Source organism: Hevea brasiliensis, chromosome 9, assembly GCF_030052815.1.
Source record: "Hevea brasiliensis isolate MT/VB/25A 57/8 chromosome 9, ASM3005281v1, whole genome shotgun sequence".
NCBI lineage: Eukaryota > Viridiplantae > Streptophyta > Magnoliopsida > Malpighiales > Euphorbiaceae > Hevea > Hevea brasiliensis.
Window position 1 is genome coordinate 18,991,821 of NC_079501.1, and position 18,960 is coordinate 19,010,780.

At 30.5% G+C, this 18,960-nt stretch overlaps 1 protein-coding gene across 1 annotated transcript; it reads right to left on the bottom strand.

Moving 5' to 3' along the window:
• Positions 1–1,250: 1,250 nt before the first annotated feature.
• LOC110645918 (potassium channel SKOR) lies at positions 1,251–15,679 on the bottom strand. Its single transcript, XM_058153290.1, has 13 exons — positions 15,132–15,679; positions 12,875–13,099; positions 9,961–10,024; positions 8,841–9,180; positions 7,236–7,531; positions 6,402–6,482; positions 5,458–5,556; positions 4,753–4,974; positions 4,356–4,544; positions 3,606–3,681; positions 3,227–3,521; positions 2,623–2,744; positions 1,251–2,005 (listed from the first exon to the last, which is right to left on the bottom strand). Exons 1-13 carry the CDS (start codon positions 15,368–15,370, stop codon positions 1,758–1,760), a joined length of 2,496 nt encoding a protein of 831 aa, XP_058009273.1. The 5' UTR covers positions 15,371–15,679; the 3' UTR covers positions 1,251–1,757.
• Positions 15,680–18,960: the final 3,281 nt, after the last annotated feature.

The window sequence follows — 18,960 nt, forward strand, 5'->3', positions numbered from 1 at the left end:
CTTTTTTAAAATTTGGGTCTTGAATAAATCAAACTCAATTTGGCACTTAACCAAACAGATTAAAAACATGCTTTTTTTTTTTTTTTTTTTTTCCTACCGCAGTGCCTCGTCTTCGTAGTAAGTGGTTATAATTATCTAGTGAGTCCAATCTACTTTAAATAATTGAGCTATTAAAGCAAGAAACATTTATAATAGGTTCAAAAGGCAACTAATGGGAAATGTCCACGTCATGATTCTTAAGAAAATTCCAATCACCCGCAGAGGCAAAAGCAGGTGCTTAGAAATATGTTGCATGGGGTCATTGTCAATTTGACATTTCATACGATGCAGTTCAGTGCTTGTTGGTGGGCTTGACCTTTTAGAAACTCGTTGCTTCATTCCTAGACTTGATAACCACGTAATGTATTTTATACATATATATATGTATACCAAATTAACATTCCTATCATTTTTTCTATGCTCACATTTTCAAGGGATTTTCTTTCATCTGCCATCAGCCAATTCAATCTAATCACATGATGAATCTGAGACAGGCCTTGGTGATGTGTTCCTCTCTTCCCATACTGGGTTGTATGATGGGAACTCTACTCCACTTGTTCTTTTCTTACGAGTCAACCACAAGTTCTGCAACTACAATTGTAGATGATGAGGAAATTGATGAAGCAGCAGCTAATAACAGAGCAGCCCAGATGCATTTCCAGCAAATCCAACACATCCGTGGAGCTTGATATCGAATTTGTACCATTAATCTTGCATGGTTTGCCTCTGTTGTTACATACTTTGTTGTTTCTTGTAGATCTTTCAAGCCTAATAGATGGGTTTTGGTCATGTTAAAGGTCCTAGTTCCTACTGATCAATCCTTGTAATAAATAGACTTGGATCACAAGTTGGGTGACATGGATATCTAGAATAAATTATGTGTTACAAAAGTAAAAAAATCAATCTCATAAATTTGATGTTCCATGATTGGTCTTAACTGATGAGATAAAATAAATGAGATGAAGAAGCTCATATTGTGTATTTCAGTAGGAATCCCTTGATACTCAAGTAAAATGTAACCATTTATAGTGTTTGAGAGAGAGAGAGAGAGAGAGATAAAAGAGTTGAAAAATAAGAGAATATTAGTTCATCTTATTAGTGCTATAAATAGTTTACAGTGTTTTAAGAAATAAAGCAGTTTCACAATCCCTTGATATAGTTTTGAGAAAAATTTGAAGAACAAAAATGAGAGGTAAATTCGTAGAATTTGATAGATGTGTGATGGCAGAACTCCCGAAGTGAATCCAATGCTTGGCATATGATGCCAAGATTCAGGTTCCAATTGTTTCGAAATTGGAATACTAGTACAAAATTGATACTATTTAATAGTTCTCAGTTTACAATCCTCTCCTATCTGAAAAACCAAAAGAATTCTCGTAAAATAATATATCAAGGACAGATTCATTTTATAGGTACTCTTTACTTGAAGCTGAGAGGTATTGGGACATCAAGCATTAGCCGACCAAATAAATTTTTAGATTTTTTGTTTTCGTTGTCTGCATGTCTAACTGGACTTAGGATTGCAGAAGGTTCAGGCTCAAGGACAACTTCAGACTCGATTCTAACTAATAACAGAAAACTTACTTTAGGAGCATGTCTTTGAAAAATGCTGCATTTGTAATGCCTTGGTGTTAAACACTTGCAAATCCAGATAGGCAGCATACATGTGGAATTTGGATACAGAAAGAACTAGACTACAATACCATACAACAACATGTTCACAATTTTTGTGTTTCACTGATTAAATACAACTTCTCACCTTCATCAATCATGTCTACATCAAGAATTTTACCTGCATCTTCTGTTAGTATACATGAATCATATGGAAGCTGTAGCTGCTCTGCTGCTGTCTTTATTAGCTCTTCCATGGTCTGTGGAACCCATAACACTATCCCAGGTCTTTTATTTTCTTTGGGGCCCCACGGATGGAAAGGGAAAATTGTGCATTTCCTTCTGTGTATTTTATCTGCAATTGGCAATAGAAATTCTGTTATTAACTTCTGTGGCATTAGCCAAAATTCAAGCACTATGAGAAAAAATTGTGCACATCTTCTCTCTGATATGAGCCTATGTGCTTGTAAAGAAGTTAGATGGAATCACCTAACAATTCTTCCATTTAACTAATCTTTCCAGGTGTGTATGAACCAGGAGAAACAAGGGTAAAGTAGAATAAGCCCATCCATCCTAGCATGAAAAGTTCTGTTCCTGTAACCTTTTATAAGAAACACTTGTATTCAGCAAATCACCCCAAAACTCGACTTTCATTTTTTTTTATGCCACTTCTGGCTCAACCCAGTTAACAAATGATTGGAGAAATTATTCCTAATCATGCTTCAAGTCTGGTAACATAGGCATGATTACATAACCACCAATGAATACCCTCCTTCCCCTAAATGAAACAATCTGCAGGAAGCAAACCATATTGATTTTTCACTGAATTTAATTTCTTTGTATCTTTTAGCTAAATATTTCCCCCCAGCAAACCAAATCATTTGAGAGCCATTTTTAACTTTCTGGTTGTAGCATCTGGAAAATTTCAGTTTCCTTGAGTGAGATAGAAACCAGTAAGAGGCTAGGCAATACCTGTGACTTCTTGAGAGTTGCGAGAGAATTCTGATAGCTGAGCAGATTTTGCATCTTCTAATAGCCTGATCAAATTCTTGTTTCCGGACATCCGGCCTTCATCAAGAGGAGTTTTCCCCCATCTAGAGAGTTGAAACAGCAATAAAACAGTTGGTTATCAGAATATTCCAACCATTAATTGAGAATAGATTTTGATAATTCCACTGAAAGGATTAGCGAATGTTCCACAAACATCATTTTAGCATATCAATTGCTTTTGCATTCAACTGCAAATTAAAGACCCAGCTTAAGTCATATCTGTTTATTCAGCTACTAGAAAGTACAAGATAAAGGAAAATAAAAGCCTTAAAAATGCATTGTTTGGTAATTTCCAAACCTTCATTTCTTCCCCCTTTCCATTTCTAGAAATTATCAAAAGCTTAGCTTCTCTGATACTAATTAGAACTAATTTCTTGGCTTCATTCATATCACAAAATAGTGAAAACTAGCTTCTTTTATATCTAGTTAGGCTCAGATTTATCAATGTTCAAGGAGAACTAATAAAATGCTCATAAACATAATCCTCTATTTTTCCATATAACAAATAAAATTATTCAAAATCTACCTGTCTTTCGAGAAAACACTAGCTCCAGCTTCTAACAGCAACTTGGCCATTATGTGTAGTCCTTCTGAGGCAGCTACATGAAGTGGGGTCCGGTGATCATAGTCCTTGGAGTTTGGATCAATGCCATTGGATAAAATCCTTTTGAGAAGATCGGAATCCCCCTTTGAAATAATCAAACAAAGAAAACTACCAGGATCATCCAAGCTCAAGCCAGCCCCTTCTTTAACAAGTAAAGATGCAACATGTTCGTGTCCATACTTGATGGCTTCCAGTAAGGGCGTATTTCCAAATTTATCTACCTCAAAAAATAATCACCTCTTATCATTGTGACATGGTCAATACTTTACTTTTACAAAACTGCCAAGGACAAGAGAATTACCTTTGAGGTTAATATCAACTCCTTCTTGAATAAGGAAAAGTGTAATGTCTTCATAACCTCTTGATGCTGCAAGATGCTGTAAAAAACAAAGGCACTTTTCAGATAGATTTAAACATTTCTTTCGCTTCTTCTACCTTTTGGAAAATATGAATTTCCCAACTATGGACAAACTAAGATAAATGCAAAAGAAGATATGGCAACAGAGAGTAAGTTATAAGCAAAAAACAGTATTGCAGAATTTTCCAATGTGAACAGAATTAATAACATCAAGACACGATTTAGCCCATATGTTCTGGACATGAAACAATAATTATATAGTCATAACACTATAACTGAAGTCCAGTTCTGAAAATATATGTTACCTGGGAACAAGTTCATCCAGTTGTTGGGATGCTCATTTTCCAAAATTTTATAGATTGTTCCACTGATTTAAACATTAAAGTGTCAAAGAGTCATAACCACGTCCAAGTATCCATATCAGACATAATGCTTTAGGGTAAAGTGAAGAGTGTTATTGTCCCCATCAAAGCAAAGAGTGCGAAGATGGCTGTTTTCTAGTTAACTCTACACCATATCAAGGCAATAATATGCATTAGAAGAAGCATGTTAAATGAGTTTCTTTAGTTCACCATTAGATAGATTTTCCAAGACAAATTGAAATCACAGGGAAAAAGAAAATGGAAAAGGTAGACATTGATTAATATAAATTTATAGATGTATATATGTGTATAATCCATCAGCACATCATACCAAGGGTGATCTCCCATCATAATCTGTTTTATTCAGATCAGCTCCTGCTCGCACAAAACCCTTTAGCTCATAAAGATCTCCATGATAAGCTGCGCTATTCACCCTGAAAGCGAGTTCAGCTTCTTGCTTTCCAATGTGAAATGAAATGTCTGATTCTAGTTGCTTGTCCCGAAGACTGCATTCTTTTCCCTGTCAGTTTTTCTAGTTTTAGACATCTTGAATAGCATATATAAATCCCAATTTGTCAAGTACATATCTAAACTAGATTAAAAAAATATATATTGTAGATTGGCCATGCAAATTATTCTGACATACATGCATGATGGTATGGTTGAAGGAAAAAAAAAAAGCAGGGAGATAAGTTGGACCAAATTGTACATAACCAGAGCTCAATTACCTCTAAAATGTTGTTCAAGATTCTACGTCCATCATAAAAGTATATCTCAAGTATATTTGAGAAAGATTGTTTGTCAAGCCGTAGAAGCCGGCATAATTCACAAACACGAATAGTATACGGCTGAGGAATATTGCAAAGAATGGAAATTTCTCCAAATGAGCTGTTAGGTTGTAGAAGCGAGACAATCTCTTCTGACCCATCTTCCCCCATTCCGACCACCTCCTGCACCCAGAAGAGGAAAATGGCTTAGATAAATCTGCATATTGAAAACATCAAGATCTATTCTCTACAGGAACTGCTCGAAATGAAACAATTCATATAACCAGGAACCAAATGGAGTTTATCTATTCACAAATTGTTTTGAGAGATATCTAACGACCACATCATAAGACGTAAAATTACACAGGTATAGCATTCTCACTCACTAGCATAGCTTGGAAATACAATCTAGCAAATACCGTATTGAAAAATGGCAATTAAGTACTGAATACCTGCATGCATAGAAAAATGTGTGTGTGTGATAATTCAATGACAAGCGGAATTGTTGTGAAAGAGATCATTGTTTTAGCCTTTTAACATAGTGTTATCCATGGTAAAAGATACATGAGCAGTGTGCAAAAATTTATGAAAAGTATGGAGAACATAAACATTACATCAATTTTATTAGATACTGGAACAAATTGAGAGTAGCAAATGGAATTGTACCAGTACGCCATGACAGACAAAATAAAGTTGATCTACAACGTTTCCCTGCTCCATGATTACTTCTCCTGGGAGAAAAAACTCCTCATGGAGCCTAATAACCTGCAACATTGAAAAAAAAATGAAGATGAGTGTAACAAGGATGAGGATGCCCCAATGGATAGCGTACCATGCAAGAAAGCATAGAATATGGAACAAACTATCCAGATAAAGCTAGAAGGTGTACCATTTAATAACAGAGTGGGATTGATTAAAAATGGTAGACCTAGGAATGCATCAGTACTGAAAAAGTGACTTTGTTACGAGTAGAAAGCATTAAAAGAACAAGAGGAAGATTCATAAAGACATGGATTGACTCAAGAGGAAAACAGTACCCACAACTTGGAGTCATCAGAGGATGTCTCATTGGACAGATAAGAACGGTTAAATTTCACATAACCCAGGCAACATAATTTTGATTGAGACCCACTTTACAAACCACGATCTATGGCAAATTCTAAAATGCATCCGATGCGCACTGGTTACACATAAAAATTTAGTAATTTCTCATGAGCTGATTATTATTACTACCCTTTAGCCTATCTTTGTCGGAGTCGTAGGCTCGACATTGATAAAATGAATTTAACACAGACTTCTTGCAATGTTCATTTACCCATTTTTCAAGAACACTTGAGTCAGATCCACCTCCTCTTCCCATCTCCATGCAACATTGTATAAAAGGTCACAGGATTCAAAAATAAGTACAAGAAACCCCAATAGTTGTTACAACATTGGGTTTTCTTGTGATATCCTAACTTTTAGTGGCATTATGGCAATGCCAATGAAACTCATACTTGATTTAAACCAGGTGAAGCAATAGAGCTTCACTTTTCTATAATTCCTACCCATTGGACCTTCACTTCGATTTTACTTATCATCTGTCAAACGCAATGGCACAAGAGACTTACAATCTGATTAATAAATTCCCCGGAGCATCCTTTGAACAATGGAACTTCTTCAATATATGGCATGTATAGAGATTGGGAAATCTGCAAAAGGGGCAATATATAATGATAAGGCTGAATTTCCTATACACCTCGAACAAGAATTAAATATGTCAAATTATAATATCTAAGGAATTCAAAATCCGTAGGCACACAGAGATGTTGAAAATGATAATTAATCTGAGAGACAGGAATTGTCTTTATTAAGTGCAGATGGGATTGTATTCTCGTTCCCCTTTGTGGGATCTATACTAATGAGGGATAAGTTTATTTTACCAAAACATCCAAACCTTTCTTCCGCTTGGAACCTTCTGCCCTCTTTTTGAAGATACATTTTAAAATTTTGACAGTTTCTTTCTTGAGCAACCGGGCTGTTTGAGGATTGAAGACACTTTAGACAAGTTAATTGTAAAGTTAGTTTCATGACTCTGCATTAGGATTAAGATTTTTGTAAAATTTTAGGGTTTATCGACGGTGTCATACATTGGTTTATTAAATTCATTGGTGCTTCCTGACGTATTAGAAGATTTTAGGAGAACCCATCACATGATTGAAATCTCATCTCTCTCTCTCTCTCTCTCTTTTCAGGGGTTCAGGGAAGCCGCAAATTATGATCCAGTTCTGGTCTATAACGGGCTCATGTAAGGGATGCTGTATCCAAATAAGCAGTCGCGGCGGGCTTAGGCTAAATTGCTCACTCAGGAGATACTTTATTCTACTATTCCAAAATGCTTATTTGGCATTAGAGAAGTTTGAAAAAAAGAAAAGCAAGATCCTTCCTTCAGTTCTGCATTTTACCTTAGCACGAATAGAGATAGGAATATCCTGAAGAACAGAAGCTTCAGTGTAGCTACTCTCATACTGTAAGCGCAAATGGCCTTTGATCTGGTTACGGATGTCCCTTCCAAGTTTATTTCTGTTCATATATTTGATAAGATCTGTCATTTTATCCCTGAACTTTTCTGTCTTTGATCCTTTTACAATTAGGGCTGTCATATTACCAATCAGATAAGCACCAAGAACCATATCAAAGGACACATATACCATTACAAATATCATTTCCCTCAGATTGACAGCATGTATATCTCCATACCCTGAAACATAAAGAGAGCACTCATTAGCATTCAAAAGACTTCGACAAATAGAAATGTGCAATAAGAAAGATTCTTCAAATAAAAATGAGAATTATTTTAAATGCAGCCAACATAATAACAAAAATTCTGCATTTTCTAATGAAAATAAAGCCTAAAAATATATGAAAGCATTTAAAAATCAAGCAACAAGGAATTGCCATGGATAGCATTATAATTAATCTTGAGGTTGAAACAGCCTTGCCTCAATAAGTCGATTTCTTTATTGGAGAAGATGGGCCTTACATAATTCAAAACATAAAATGCCATTCTCATCATAGAAAACCTAAGGTATCATCACAATCACATCCTCCAAAAATAATACTCAGAAACGAGTATGGAGTAACAGACTAAAAAATATGATACTCGGTTAGGGTCCAAGAAATAAGATACTCAGTTAGGGTCTGAGCTATTACATGTAACTCGAACGGATGGACACTCACCTTAATTATTTGAATTAACAAGCAAATATAAGAATCCTGAGATGTCCTTCGAGATCACAGTTTTAGCATCCTTAGAACTCCTAAGCAATTCGGATTTCAAGTCCCATCTGATACAAGACTAATATAAGCTAGACTGTCAAATTTTTAACAGATAATAAAAGCAACCACTTGGTATTCTTTGTGTTGTGGCAGATCCAAGATCCAGAGGAGGAGAATAGCACAAGCAAAATTAGAACAGAAAAGAAAACTCCATTTTTATTATGGCAACTAAGCCGCCGATCTGTTATATATAAATCTAAAGATTTCCAAACTAGCCACCAATTCACCCAATTATCTCTTTGAGAAGAGACTTCAATTTCATTGGTTGTACCTACAAATTCAATGCAACTTTAAGTATCTTCAATATATAGCCATGGACGAATTTCTAATATAAGCTAGACTGTCAAATTTTTAACAGATAATAAAAAAGGTCTGATGGCTAGAATCAACGCTAGAATAGAAATCTGTTCTAGAAGTAACAGCAGCAATTTAAAATTCAGCCCTTGCTAGACTATAAAAGAAATTCACACTGATAAGTAAAATTCTAATTGCAATATATGTTTGTGATATTCTTCTGGTCCAGTAGATCTAGCTAAAACTTCTCTGAATCAGAGCCATTTATTTAGTTTTCCGATTAGGATAGCGAATAATAACAATTTTGGACCCTTCTAGCTATTTTGCAATTTTTTGAAGTCAAACTATGCTCGCGGATAAACAAGGGAAGTGCATATCAGAAAACAACACTTTTTTAGGTTGGGTAGGTACCATGTAGCGAACAAAAGGGAACTTACCAACAGTAGCCATAGTGACAACAGCAAAATATAAAGACGTAACATATCGCTTCCAGATATCAATCTCCCTGAAGTGTGAATAACTGTAGTCACCCATCTTTAAGCTTCCAATCCATGTGTAACCCTCTTCAGAGGATGGCAGGGTGGTAGCCAAATAGTAAAAAATGCAGGCTGCCGTGTGTGTGCAGTAGAGTTCTACAGCCGTAAGTTTTACAATTCTTGTAAACAGGTAGTTGATTCGTATATCTTTCTCCATCTTTTGGAAAAAATTAGTTACTTTGCGCACCCGACCTAGCCTAATCCATAAAAGATACCTCACTTCTTCTTTATGTCCACAAGCCTGTATAAAAACATTTAGAACTTCAGCATTCAATATATGAGAATGAGCATTGTGACGGTCAAATGTAGGAAGCATGAGCAATATGACACCTTTTAGATATTGACGATATTGTGATCTTTGTTTGAGCTTTGCTCCACTATTTCGAGCCAAAAAAAAATTGTGAAATTCTAGTTTTCATTCTACGCGCAAAAATATTTCCATTTGCCTCTGACCCTTCCCAAAGGGATTATCAGCAGGAAATGATAAAACTATATACATGGACAAACTCTAAGCCACACAACCAAACACAATTGCGATGTCCGTTCAACGGATACCATTCAAGAAACATCTGCATTGAAATGAGATAGGCATTAACAAGAAAAAGGGGTTTCTCATCACGTGTTGAAACAAGTTTGGAGGTAAATGTACACCGCAGACAATAAAGACATCATCGTATCACGAGCTGCATAAGTAATATCAATATCCTTCTAGTTGGACCTCATTCTTTGTGGAGTGAAAGGAGGGAAATGATAAAGACGCATGTATACATGCAACACTGTATAGACAAACCTGATCTAACCAGGCATAATTCTAATGAATAAAGAGGAAAGGTGATGTCCATTCTTGCGCCAATAAAAATTGGACAGATTGAAATAGGTAATAATAAAAAATATTTAGAGATGTTTACCAGAAATAAATAAATTTAGGAAACAAATGTCCACGACAATGAAGACTCCCTAAAATTTTGAGAGAAAGAAATGGTATTGAATTGTCAAAATTACCAGAGAAATAAATGAATACCTTGTAGATAATGTCCCAAGGCATGCAACCAAGTAAATCAATGAAAAAATGTGATTTCAAGTACCTGCAGTAAGAGAACGAAAATCAGTGGCCAATTAACCTCATAAATAACGAACGTAGACAGTCTTAAAGAAAGCAAATGTATAATTCATTAGAACTCGAATTTATATACATACTATTTACACTGAAATTTAATAGGCTTCAGAAAAACATTCCAATAGAAAATATGAATGGATACACGACATAAGGGATGTAGAATCAATACATATTGGGGATTTGGAATAAGATACAAATTCTTAAATTGAAGAGAAACTAATTTTAATTTATTTTCTCAAAATCAATAATAAATAATCATAATAAAATCTTTAAATATTTAGAAATTCTAAACCTTATTTATAGAGTTTTATAACCCTAATTACATTATGATTAGGAACTTTAATTTCAACTCTAATTGAGAATTACAAATTAAATAAAATAAACTATTATTTTCCATATTTTTCCTAAATAATTAATCCTAAAATCTCTAAAATTCCCTACATCATCTCCTTATCGAAAAGAATTTGACTCCGGAAAGTTGACCTAAAAGTAGGAAGTCAAGAGAGAGAATAATCCAAAGTGCAGAACTTGTCCTCAGTAATCAAAGAACTCAAAGATGAAAAACAAGAATAGCAATTTGAAATTAAAGATGAACAAGAATAAGAATTTGAAAATCAACTTAAACATGAAATTGAATAACTTGAGCCGAAATCATTCTAAAATTTGATTGTTGAGCATTTATATGTTGAAAATCAGTTCTAAAAACACGTTGTTGAAGAACCTCTTCTAGAAGAAGAAGAAGTTGAGCAAGCAGAGTTTGAGAAAGATATGTTGGGAAACAAAGAAGTTCAAGACATGATGTATTATTATTATTATTATTATTATTATTATTATTATTATTGTTATTATTCTTTATTTTCTTTCATTTTTGTTTGAAAATGAAAGAAAAATAATAAAGAAAAAGAAAATAAAACTTATTTTCCCTTGTTTGAGAAGAGATAAGAGATGAAAGAAAATAGTCTTATTTTTTTTAATTTATTATTTTACTCTTAATTTTATAAATTATTTAAAAGTTAAAATAAGAAACAAGGTTATATAGGTTATTTTCTTAATCAAGTACATTTTTTTTCTCTTGGTTAGTTTATTTTCTCTCCAAATTGGAGAGAAAATAATAAACGTAAAATAAACATTATTTTCCTTCCTCTCAATATTTTCTTCCATTTCTAAATATAAAAAAAGTGACAATCTCACTTTATTTTCCATCATTTATTTTCTTTCCTCTCCCTTTTCCATGTATCCAAACATATCCTTCTTTCATCCTCGCCATCTTCCCAATGAAATTGATTAGTACACCATCCATCCTATGCTTGGTTCATGGAAACTGGACAATCAAAGGTTGGGATATCTCAGCTTCATTTAGTGCTATGCGTGATGATGATATATAATTTTAATTTTTTAATTTAATATATTAATTATAATTTAATATTATTATAATTAATATATTAAATTGACTTGGAGGAGAGTAGTACAACATAACTTAGAAGTATTATACATTTCTGAGAATTCAACCCAAAATCAAATTTTTGGGATAAAGGCTTAGTTGAGTTGAGTTGTATTAATTATAATTTAAAATTTATTTTTAATTAATTTAATCTTATAAATAACGATAATTTATTATTATTATTATTAAATTAATTTTTATTTAAATTTTTCTTAATTAATTTAATTTAAATATTTTTTCATATATTTTAGTTTAATTAATTTTAGTGTAATTAATTAAAAATAATTTATCTGATTCTTTTTGTCATGTAAATTAATAATAGTTTATATTGTTACGTTTTTCAAAATATAGTAAAATTACTTTATTTAAAAAATAATTTAAATTTTACAGATCCAGTTGGTTGGATCATTTTTTTTTTACAAAAATTTTTTAAAAAAATTAAAAAAAATTGAGAAAAAATTTAAACAAATTTTCTTTGTAGGAAAAAGCGCCATAATATACCATAAATAACTAAAAATTTAATGTATAATTACATAATTTTATGTAAATTATAATTTAATAATAAATATAATTAATATTTATTCAAATTTAAAATAGAAATGGTTAAGAATTATTTACTTTACTTAATAAATATATTTAATTCATTAGTTACATTTTAATCTCATGTATGACATGATTTTGTGCTCTACCTTACTAGCACTTTGTAAATACTGAATAAAAATAAGTGAAGGTCTCCATATATAAATCATAGACATAATATGAATATTAATTACGAGTATTACCATATTTCATTAATACTATTGTAACATTTTATATAATCACCCAACGTAGCTCCATAAAAAAATGTGCAGAAAATAAAATTGATTAAAAAAAATTCTTTTAGTGCAATAATACAATTATAATAAAAATAATTATTAATCTTTTATATAATTACAATTATAAGAATCGATGATAACTAATATTAGTATAATAGTAATTTTTTATTAATTAGATTATAAATTAATTATGACTAAAAAAATAAATTATTAATATAGTAATATTTTTAAAACTCATTTGTCAACTTTTTTACAGATATCACGTAGTCATTTTAAGGAGTAATAATCTCCTTAAAAGGTGCTACGTGTGGCCCAAAGAAAGGTTTGGCCTTATTATGTGTGTGTACTAAAATGCAATAGGTGCAAACTCACTTTCTCTCACGCTCATGGTCCCTACTACTGGAAATGCTCAAGCTATATAATTAAAAATTTGCAATAATGAGTATGAATTATGCATGAAACAAACCAATCATATCATATAAGATTATAAAATTTAACAAAAAAAAAACCTGAAGAAAAAATTATAATGCATAGAAGAACACTGGAGGAAAACAAAATTTACCGAAGAGCAATAGGGGTGCGCTTGTAGATCATACGATATGTCTGACTGTCTCTGTAGGCAACGAAGAACTGTAGAATTATATCCAAAAGGAAAGCAAGCTGTCCAAGGATATCTAGTATGAAAAGGTTCTCAGGTAATCCCCTGAAGAACCCAAACTCCATGGGTGTAAAAAAGGATGAGTAGATTGCCCATATCAGTATGAGCTTCGTCCACGCCCTATACCATCTGCATCATTTAGCAAGGAGTTACTAACGCCAGCTAATGACAAGGAGGAATTCAAATTCAAACCCATTTTAATAATAAGAAGTAAGAACTCGAATTCAACACCTTGGAAATGCTTGAAAGACTAATTGTTAATAAACACCATCACTGTTAATTCAGCAACATTTAAAGTGCTATTGTTTGTCATTTGGCTAATACATAATTTACACAATAAAGGAAGATAATTTTCTTTATTATTAATGAATTTGGACACATAAGAAGAGCTGAGGTCTCTCTCAAGTAAGTTTTTACCATAAGAACTTTTGTTTTTGTACAAATGAAATTAGTTCCTTAATGGCTTATAATTAATCGTCAACCTCTCCAAAACAACTCTAATAAATGAGAAAGGATCTCACATCTATTTCATAATCCAAGACCTTATGCAACGTCATACAATTCAAGATTTACTTATAACCAATTAAGGTTGACTCAGCTTTTATTAGATCACATCTATTTCCTCAAATAAAAAATTGGAAAAAATGTATATAAAAAAGAGAAGAGCTGACTGATGCCCAGGCACACAATCGGACATGTGTGGCCACATGTTGATCTCATCTGAACAAAAACAATTTTGGTGGCAGTTGTAAGGAAAAGGAAACAAAGGTGGGCACCAAACAGGTGGCATAGCGCGATCAAATGAAACATGAGCAGATGGTGTGCAGCGAGTTGCCATCAATTAAAAAAAAAAAAAAAAGAATTTGATAACTTTGCAGAAAATTCACAAAATCTCAATCTCTAGAAAACACAACTAAACGAATTTGTCATCTCATTTTTAAAATATGGAAAAATTATAACATTATTAGTATTATAAAAAAAAAACAAATTCAACCACTAAACTATTGACTTAAAATTATAATCTTCATTTAGCTCTCACTGTAGTTACATTATAATGATAAAATAACATAAATGTTTGTGTACTAAGCTCGATACATAAATTTATAATTAAAATATAATTATTTTTAAATAAAATTGAAATCAGTTAGTCTAATCTAATTTAATTTATTGTCTACCAAATTTTTTTTTTAAATTAAAGGAATTTTTAATTATTCAATTAAATTAAAATTAAAAGAGAAAGATCTTGTGGTCCAATCCTGGATCGATCCCTAATTTTCTTTTTTTTGTTTTGTTTTATGTAAACCTTCTAAGTGACTGTTTTATATTACTATTAAAATTATTTTTTTAAATATACTAGTTAAATAGTATTAAAAATAATTTAAAGTAAATTTGATAATTTTTAATTATACTTCTAAGAATACTAAGATAATAAAATAATTTTTTTCAAATTTTTTTTTAATAACATCTAAAATAATACTTATATTCAGAAAAGCAATTTGATTCATTCAAATTAAATGTCAAACAGACACTAACTTTATTTGTTGTTATAATTTAGCAATAGCACTTATCTTATTTTTCATTTTTTACTTTCTTTTAATAAATTCAAATCTAGTTTTTCAGTAATAGAAGTATTCTTGTTTTTCTTATTTCTCTCATTTTATCATTTTTTTTTTTGGATATTAATGGATATTTGTTGATTAAAGGAATTTTTTATAAAAAAATAGCAAACTGATCTTCAAGGCCTAATTGGAAACGGCTATACCATATATATATTTTTTATTTTTAATTACACATGTTCAAATTAACTTTGTTAAGAAATTAATTTTCAAAACCCATGTGCACAAACCACTAGTTCTTACTCTCATCTAATATTAATTTTGATACGCTCAAATCGAGCTATATAAAACTGGACAATTCTGAACCGTTGGATGTTCAGAAAGTCCAAGCAGTGACTTTAATAATCCAACCAGTAAAACTCCGCCACTTGTAATCATATGGCGGGAAACACGGTTGCCCCTGAACCTCATCACAATCTAAGATTCATCGACCAAAAATATATTTTTTTTAAAGAAAAACCTAAATTTATCCCAATAATTCTGGAGTCACAAATAGTAATTTAACCTCTTCTAATTCTAAAAATTTAAAATAAAAAATTAATTACCTGTTTTCGGGATGGATAAAGACACCCTTTGAGACGTAACGAACACCGTTGATGACTGACTGACGACTAAACTTTCGGCGAGTCCCTGACTCAAGCCCTAACTCGTTCTCTATCAAATTGAATCTGCTTCCCTGCGACGAGTTTATTCCATCCCTCACATCCTCAATCTCATATACTCTTTCCTCCTCCTGCTTATCATCCTCCTTGTTCCTGATATTCTTCTCTCTATCACCCACCATATTATTTCATCAGCTCCAATTCTCAATGCCGATTATTACTTGTACATATCCATGAAAGATTTAAATAGATTAAAGTGTTGCAGTAACGAGAGAGTTCCAAGGAAATCGAATCCGTCAAATTAAAACTGAGAAGAGAAAGAAAGCCGCAAGTTGATGAGAAGGGTAACCGTAAGATAAATACTTTATGGGAAAGAAAGAGAGACAGCAAATGTTTTAGTCTGATTCCTTAATGAAAGAATCACGAGAAAAAAATGAGAGTAAAGATATTGACGATTGCCGTTGAAAAGAAAGAGAAACTTGGGTGCCAGAGCTGTTGACGACGATTGATATGGCTTTGGCTTATGACGTCTCTATATATAGAGTTTGCTAGCCACTGATGATTTTAAAAAAATAAATTGTCAAATAACGTACGTGCCTCAATTTAATTAATTAATAAATAAATAACAGGTCACGTGGAGATCGCTAGATTATAACTATACAAAGATAATAAAATCTGAATGCTTAATTCTTTTTTTTTTTTTAAAAGAGGTTAATTCATGTTAATATTCATGTAACTTATAATTTAATTATTTTCTGCCATGACTTAATTTTGTAATTAAAAATATATCATTTATTCTACAAATTTAAATTCCAACTAATCTGTTATTTAAAAAAAATAATAATTTAATTACTTACTATTAATGTTAATATTATATCATTATATCTACATAGGGAAATTCCGACTTACAAGGAAAATCATCTATATATGGAAGGTTAAAATAAAATAATATTGTATAATTAATTTTTATGGTGGCATAATAAATTATTACATATAAATGCATAAAATCAAACCACCGGAAAACATGGACCGTGAAATCTACATTAATAAGAGAACACTTTGTATTGAATAATGTAGCCAAGTAATGAGATGACGGCTGATGGATTAGCTGTGTGTATATAATAAGTTAGATTGTGGCCGTTTGGACGTAAGGTTTAGGTTGACTTATATACTAAATGATAAGGATTAATCTCAGCAGCCAACCTATCGTCATGTATTACTCCGCTAATTTCCAATTTAATAAATACTATAACTTATCATAAGTTTCCCCTTACCCTTGCCCTTGTCTTGCTTACACGCGTAGCTGCCTATTGAGCAATGTGGATAAAAAAATCCTAGTTCTTTTTATTATAATAAAGAGTAGTAATATATATTATAATTAATTTTTATATATCATATTAAATAATACAAAATAAAAAAAAATACTTATTAACGAGAATATTTGATATAAATTATTCGATATTTTTATTTTTTAAGTAATATAATTAAATATTCAATATTCATAGATAACATCAATAATGTTAATAAAAACACTTTATTTTTTAATTGAGCAATTCACTGATTTTGATGTGTCCATGCGAAGGCGTTGCGTGGAAGAATCAAGATATCCATAGCTGTTTTTTATTTTTTATTTTTTAAATCATAATATCATGGTTTTTCACTTATGTTTGTTTTTAAATCCATTGATTTTATACAGCAGAGTGGCCAATACCCGAATTCATTATATTGCTAAAAAGTTCTCATTGTATTACAGATGTGGATTAAAAAAAATTCAAATTTAAATTAAAATTTTATTGGCCGGCTTCCTAAAACAAAAACATCGGGCATGGCCGTGCCACTATTGGATTAATTTACAGAAGGATGAGGTTAACAGAAAAGGAATAAATCCTAAACCACAAGTTCATCCCAAATTGGGAATCTGCAGTGTCACATACCACGCTGTTTTAATTAATTTAAGCCCACTTCCCTTGGAGGACCTAATATGGCGGTCCACTTAATTTTTAATTAATTCCATTCAACCGGTATTTGATTTTGGGCTAATTGGTTTTATAAATAAAAAAAACCATATATATTACTATTCATTTGGTTCAGTCATAGCCCATTGCATTTGAACAAAAAAAATAATTAGTTGCCCTTATTCTGCAAAACTTGTACACTCCGTTTTGGCACACGAAAATTCAAAACGTAGAATTTATTTATAAATAAATTCAAAGTATAATTTATTTTTTTTTTTTTATATATATTAAAATATATTAAAAAAAAAAAATAAAAATAAAAAAAAAAAAAAAAAAAATAAAAAAAAAAAAATATAAAATTAATTTACATTTATTTTTTACTTAATAAATATATAATTATATTTTTATTTTTTTTTTTTTTTTTTATTTTTTTTTTTTTTGATATGATAGTCCCACACAATTTTATAACCTATCAGCCCTCTGGAATGCCAGCGGGGATGGAAAATTTTCATTACGAGTGGAGATGGGCCTTAAATGACAAGTTATAGATACATCAAAAAATATTGCATCAATCACTTATAAAATAAATTATTTTTTTTAATTAAAAAAATTAATAAATTTATATATTTTTAATTAAAGATTAAATAAGTTTAAAATTAAAATTTAGATTAAATAAACTCTTATATTTTCTAATTAAAGCCAAATAATAAAATACTACTGTTTTAATACAAAACAAATGTTGTTGATATTTTTTCAAATTTTTAAATTTTATTATAATTAAAATAATAAATAATTTTAATATTTAAAATTTAAAAAAATATATTCTATTAAGCATAAGCTTATTTTATTTTATTAAAAAGTATATAAATTTATTTAATCTAAAATTTAATTGTGAACTTGTTTAGCCGAAGAACATAAGAGGCTTTTTTTCAATTTAGAAATATAAGACCTATAAACATTCACAAAGAATATATGATAGTAAACAAAATTTTACCCACCAGGAAAGTCAAGTAAGCGAAGAAGAGGCTCCACGACACAATTGCCAATTTGCCATGTCGCGACGCAACAAGAGGACATAATGTCTGACGTTGATAATATTTGATTTTTTTTTTTGGTTAAAATTTTAGCTTATACTAAAAGCAATCGTTAAAATGACAAAAACATCAAATTATTAAATAAAATTATAATATATAAACAGTTTAATTTGATTTTTTTTTTATAAAATAGATTGAATAGTGAATTCAGCATAATTTCAAATGCTATCCATTTTAAATATTTTCAAATAAAATAAAATAAAAAATCATATATATATTTTTTCACATAAAAAAGTCACTTTCTTTTTTAAAAAATTAGTTAATACTTGTTACATGTTTTTTTTGAAAAAAATGACATTAATATCTTCTATTAATTGATAGTTTCCATGGATAATTAATTTAAAATAAAAATAAAATCATTTTATTTTAAAAAATTTAAAATTTTAAAATTTATATAATTTATCTCATAATTTTAACATAAAGTAATGCATTTTTTCAAAAAATAATTATTTTATGGCAAATTTATTATGCTAATGAAAAATTTTTTATTATAAAATATAACTGTATATTTTTTATAAATAATATAATAAAATATTATCTTAAATTAATAATAGCGATTATATTTTCATTATTAAAAATAGAATTAATTTTATTTGTTGTAATTAATTTAGTATAATGTCTTACTATATGAATTTATAAAAATAATCATAGAAATTGTTGGCACAAAACCTGGGGTAGAAAAGATGGATCCAAATGCCACCCGCCCGATCCTACCCGATTCGC

What these genes read in the sequence shown, in the direction of transcription:
- LOC110645918 (XM_058153290.1), bottom strand. Translation starts at nt 15,370, where the DNA reads ATGGTGGGTGATAGAGAGAAGAATATCAGGAACAAGGAGGATGATAAG. An exon ending in TTGTCTGTCATGGCGTACTG is followed by an intron (nt 4,975 to 5,457) that starts GTACAATTCCAT and finishes TTCTGGGTGCAG; the next exon opens with GAGGTGGTCGGAATGGGGGA. An exon ending in AGTTGATATTAACCTCAAAG is followed by an intron (nt 3,522 to 3,605) that starts GTAATTCTCTTG and finishes TTTTTGAGGTAG; the next exon opens with ATAAATTTGGAAATACGCCC.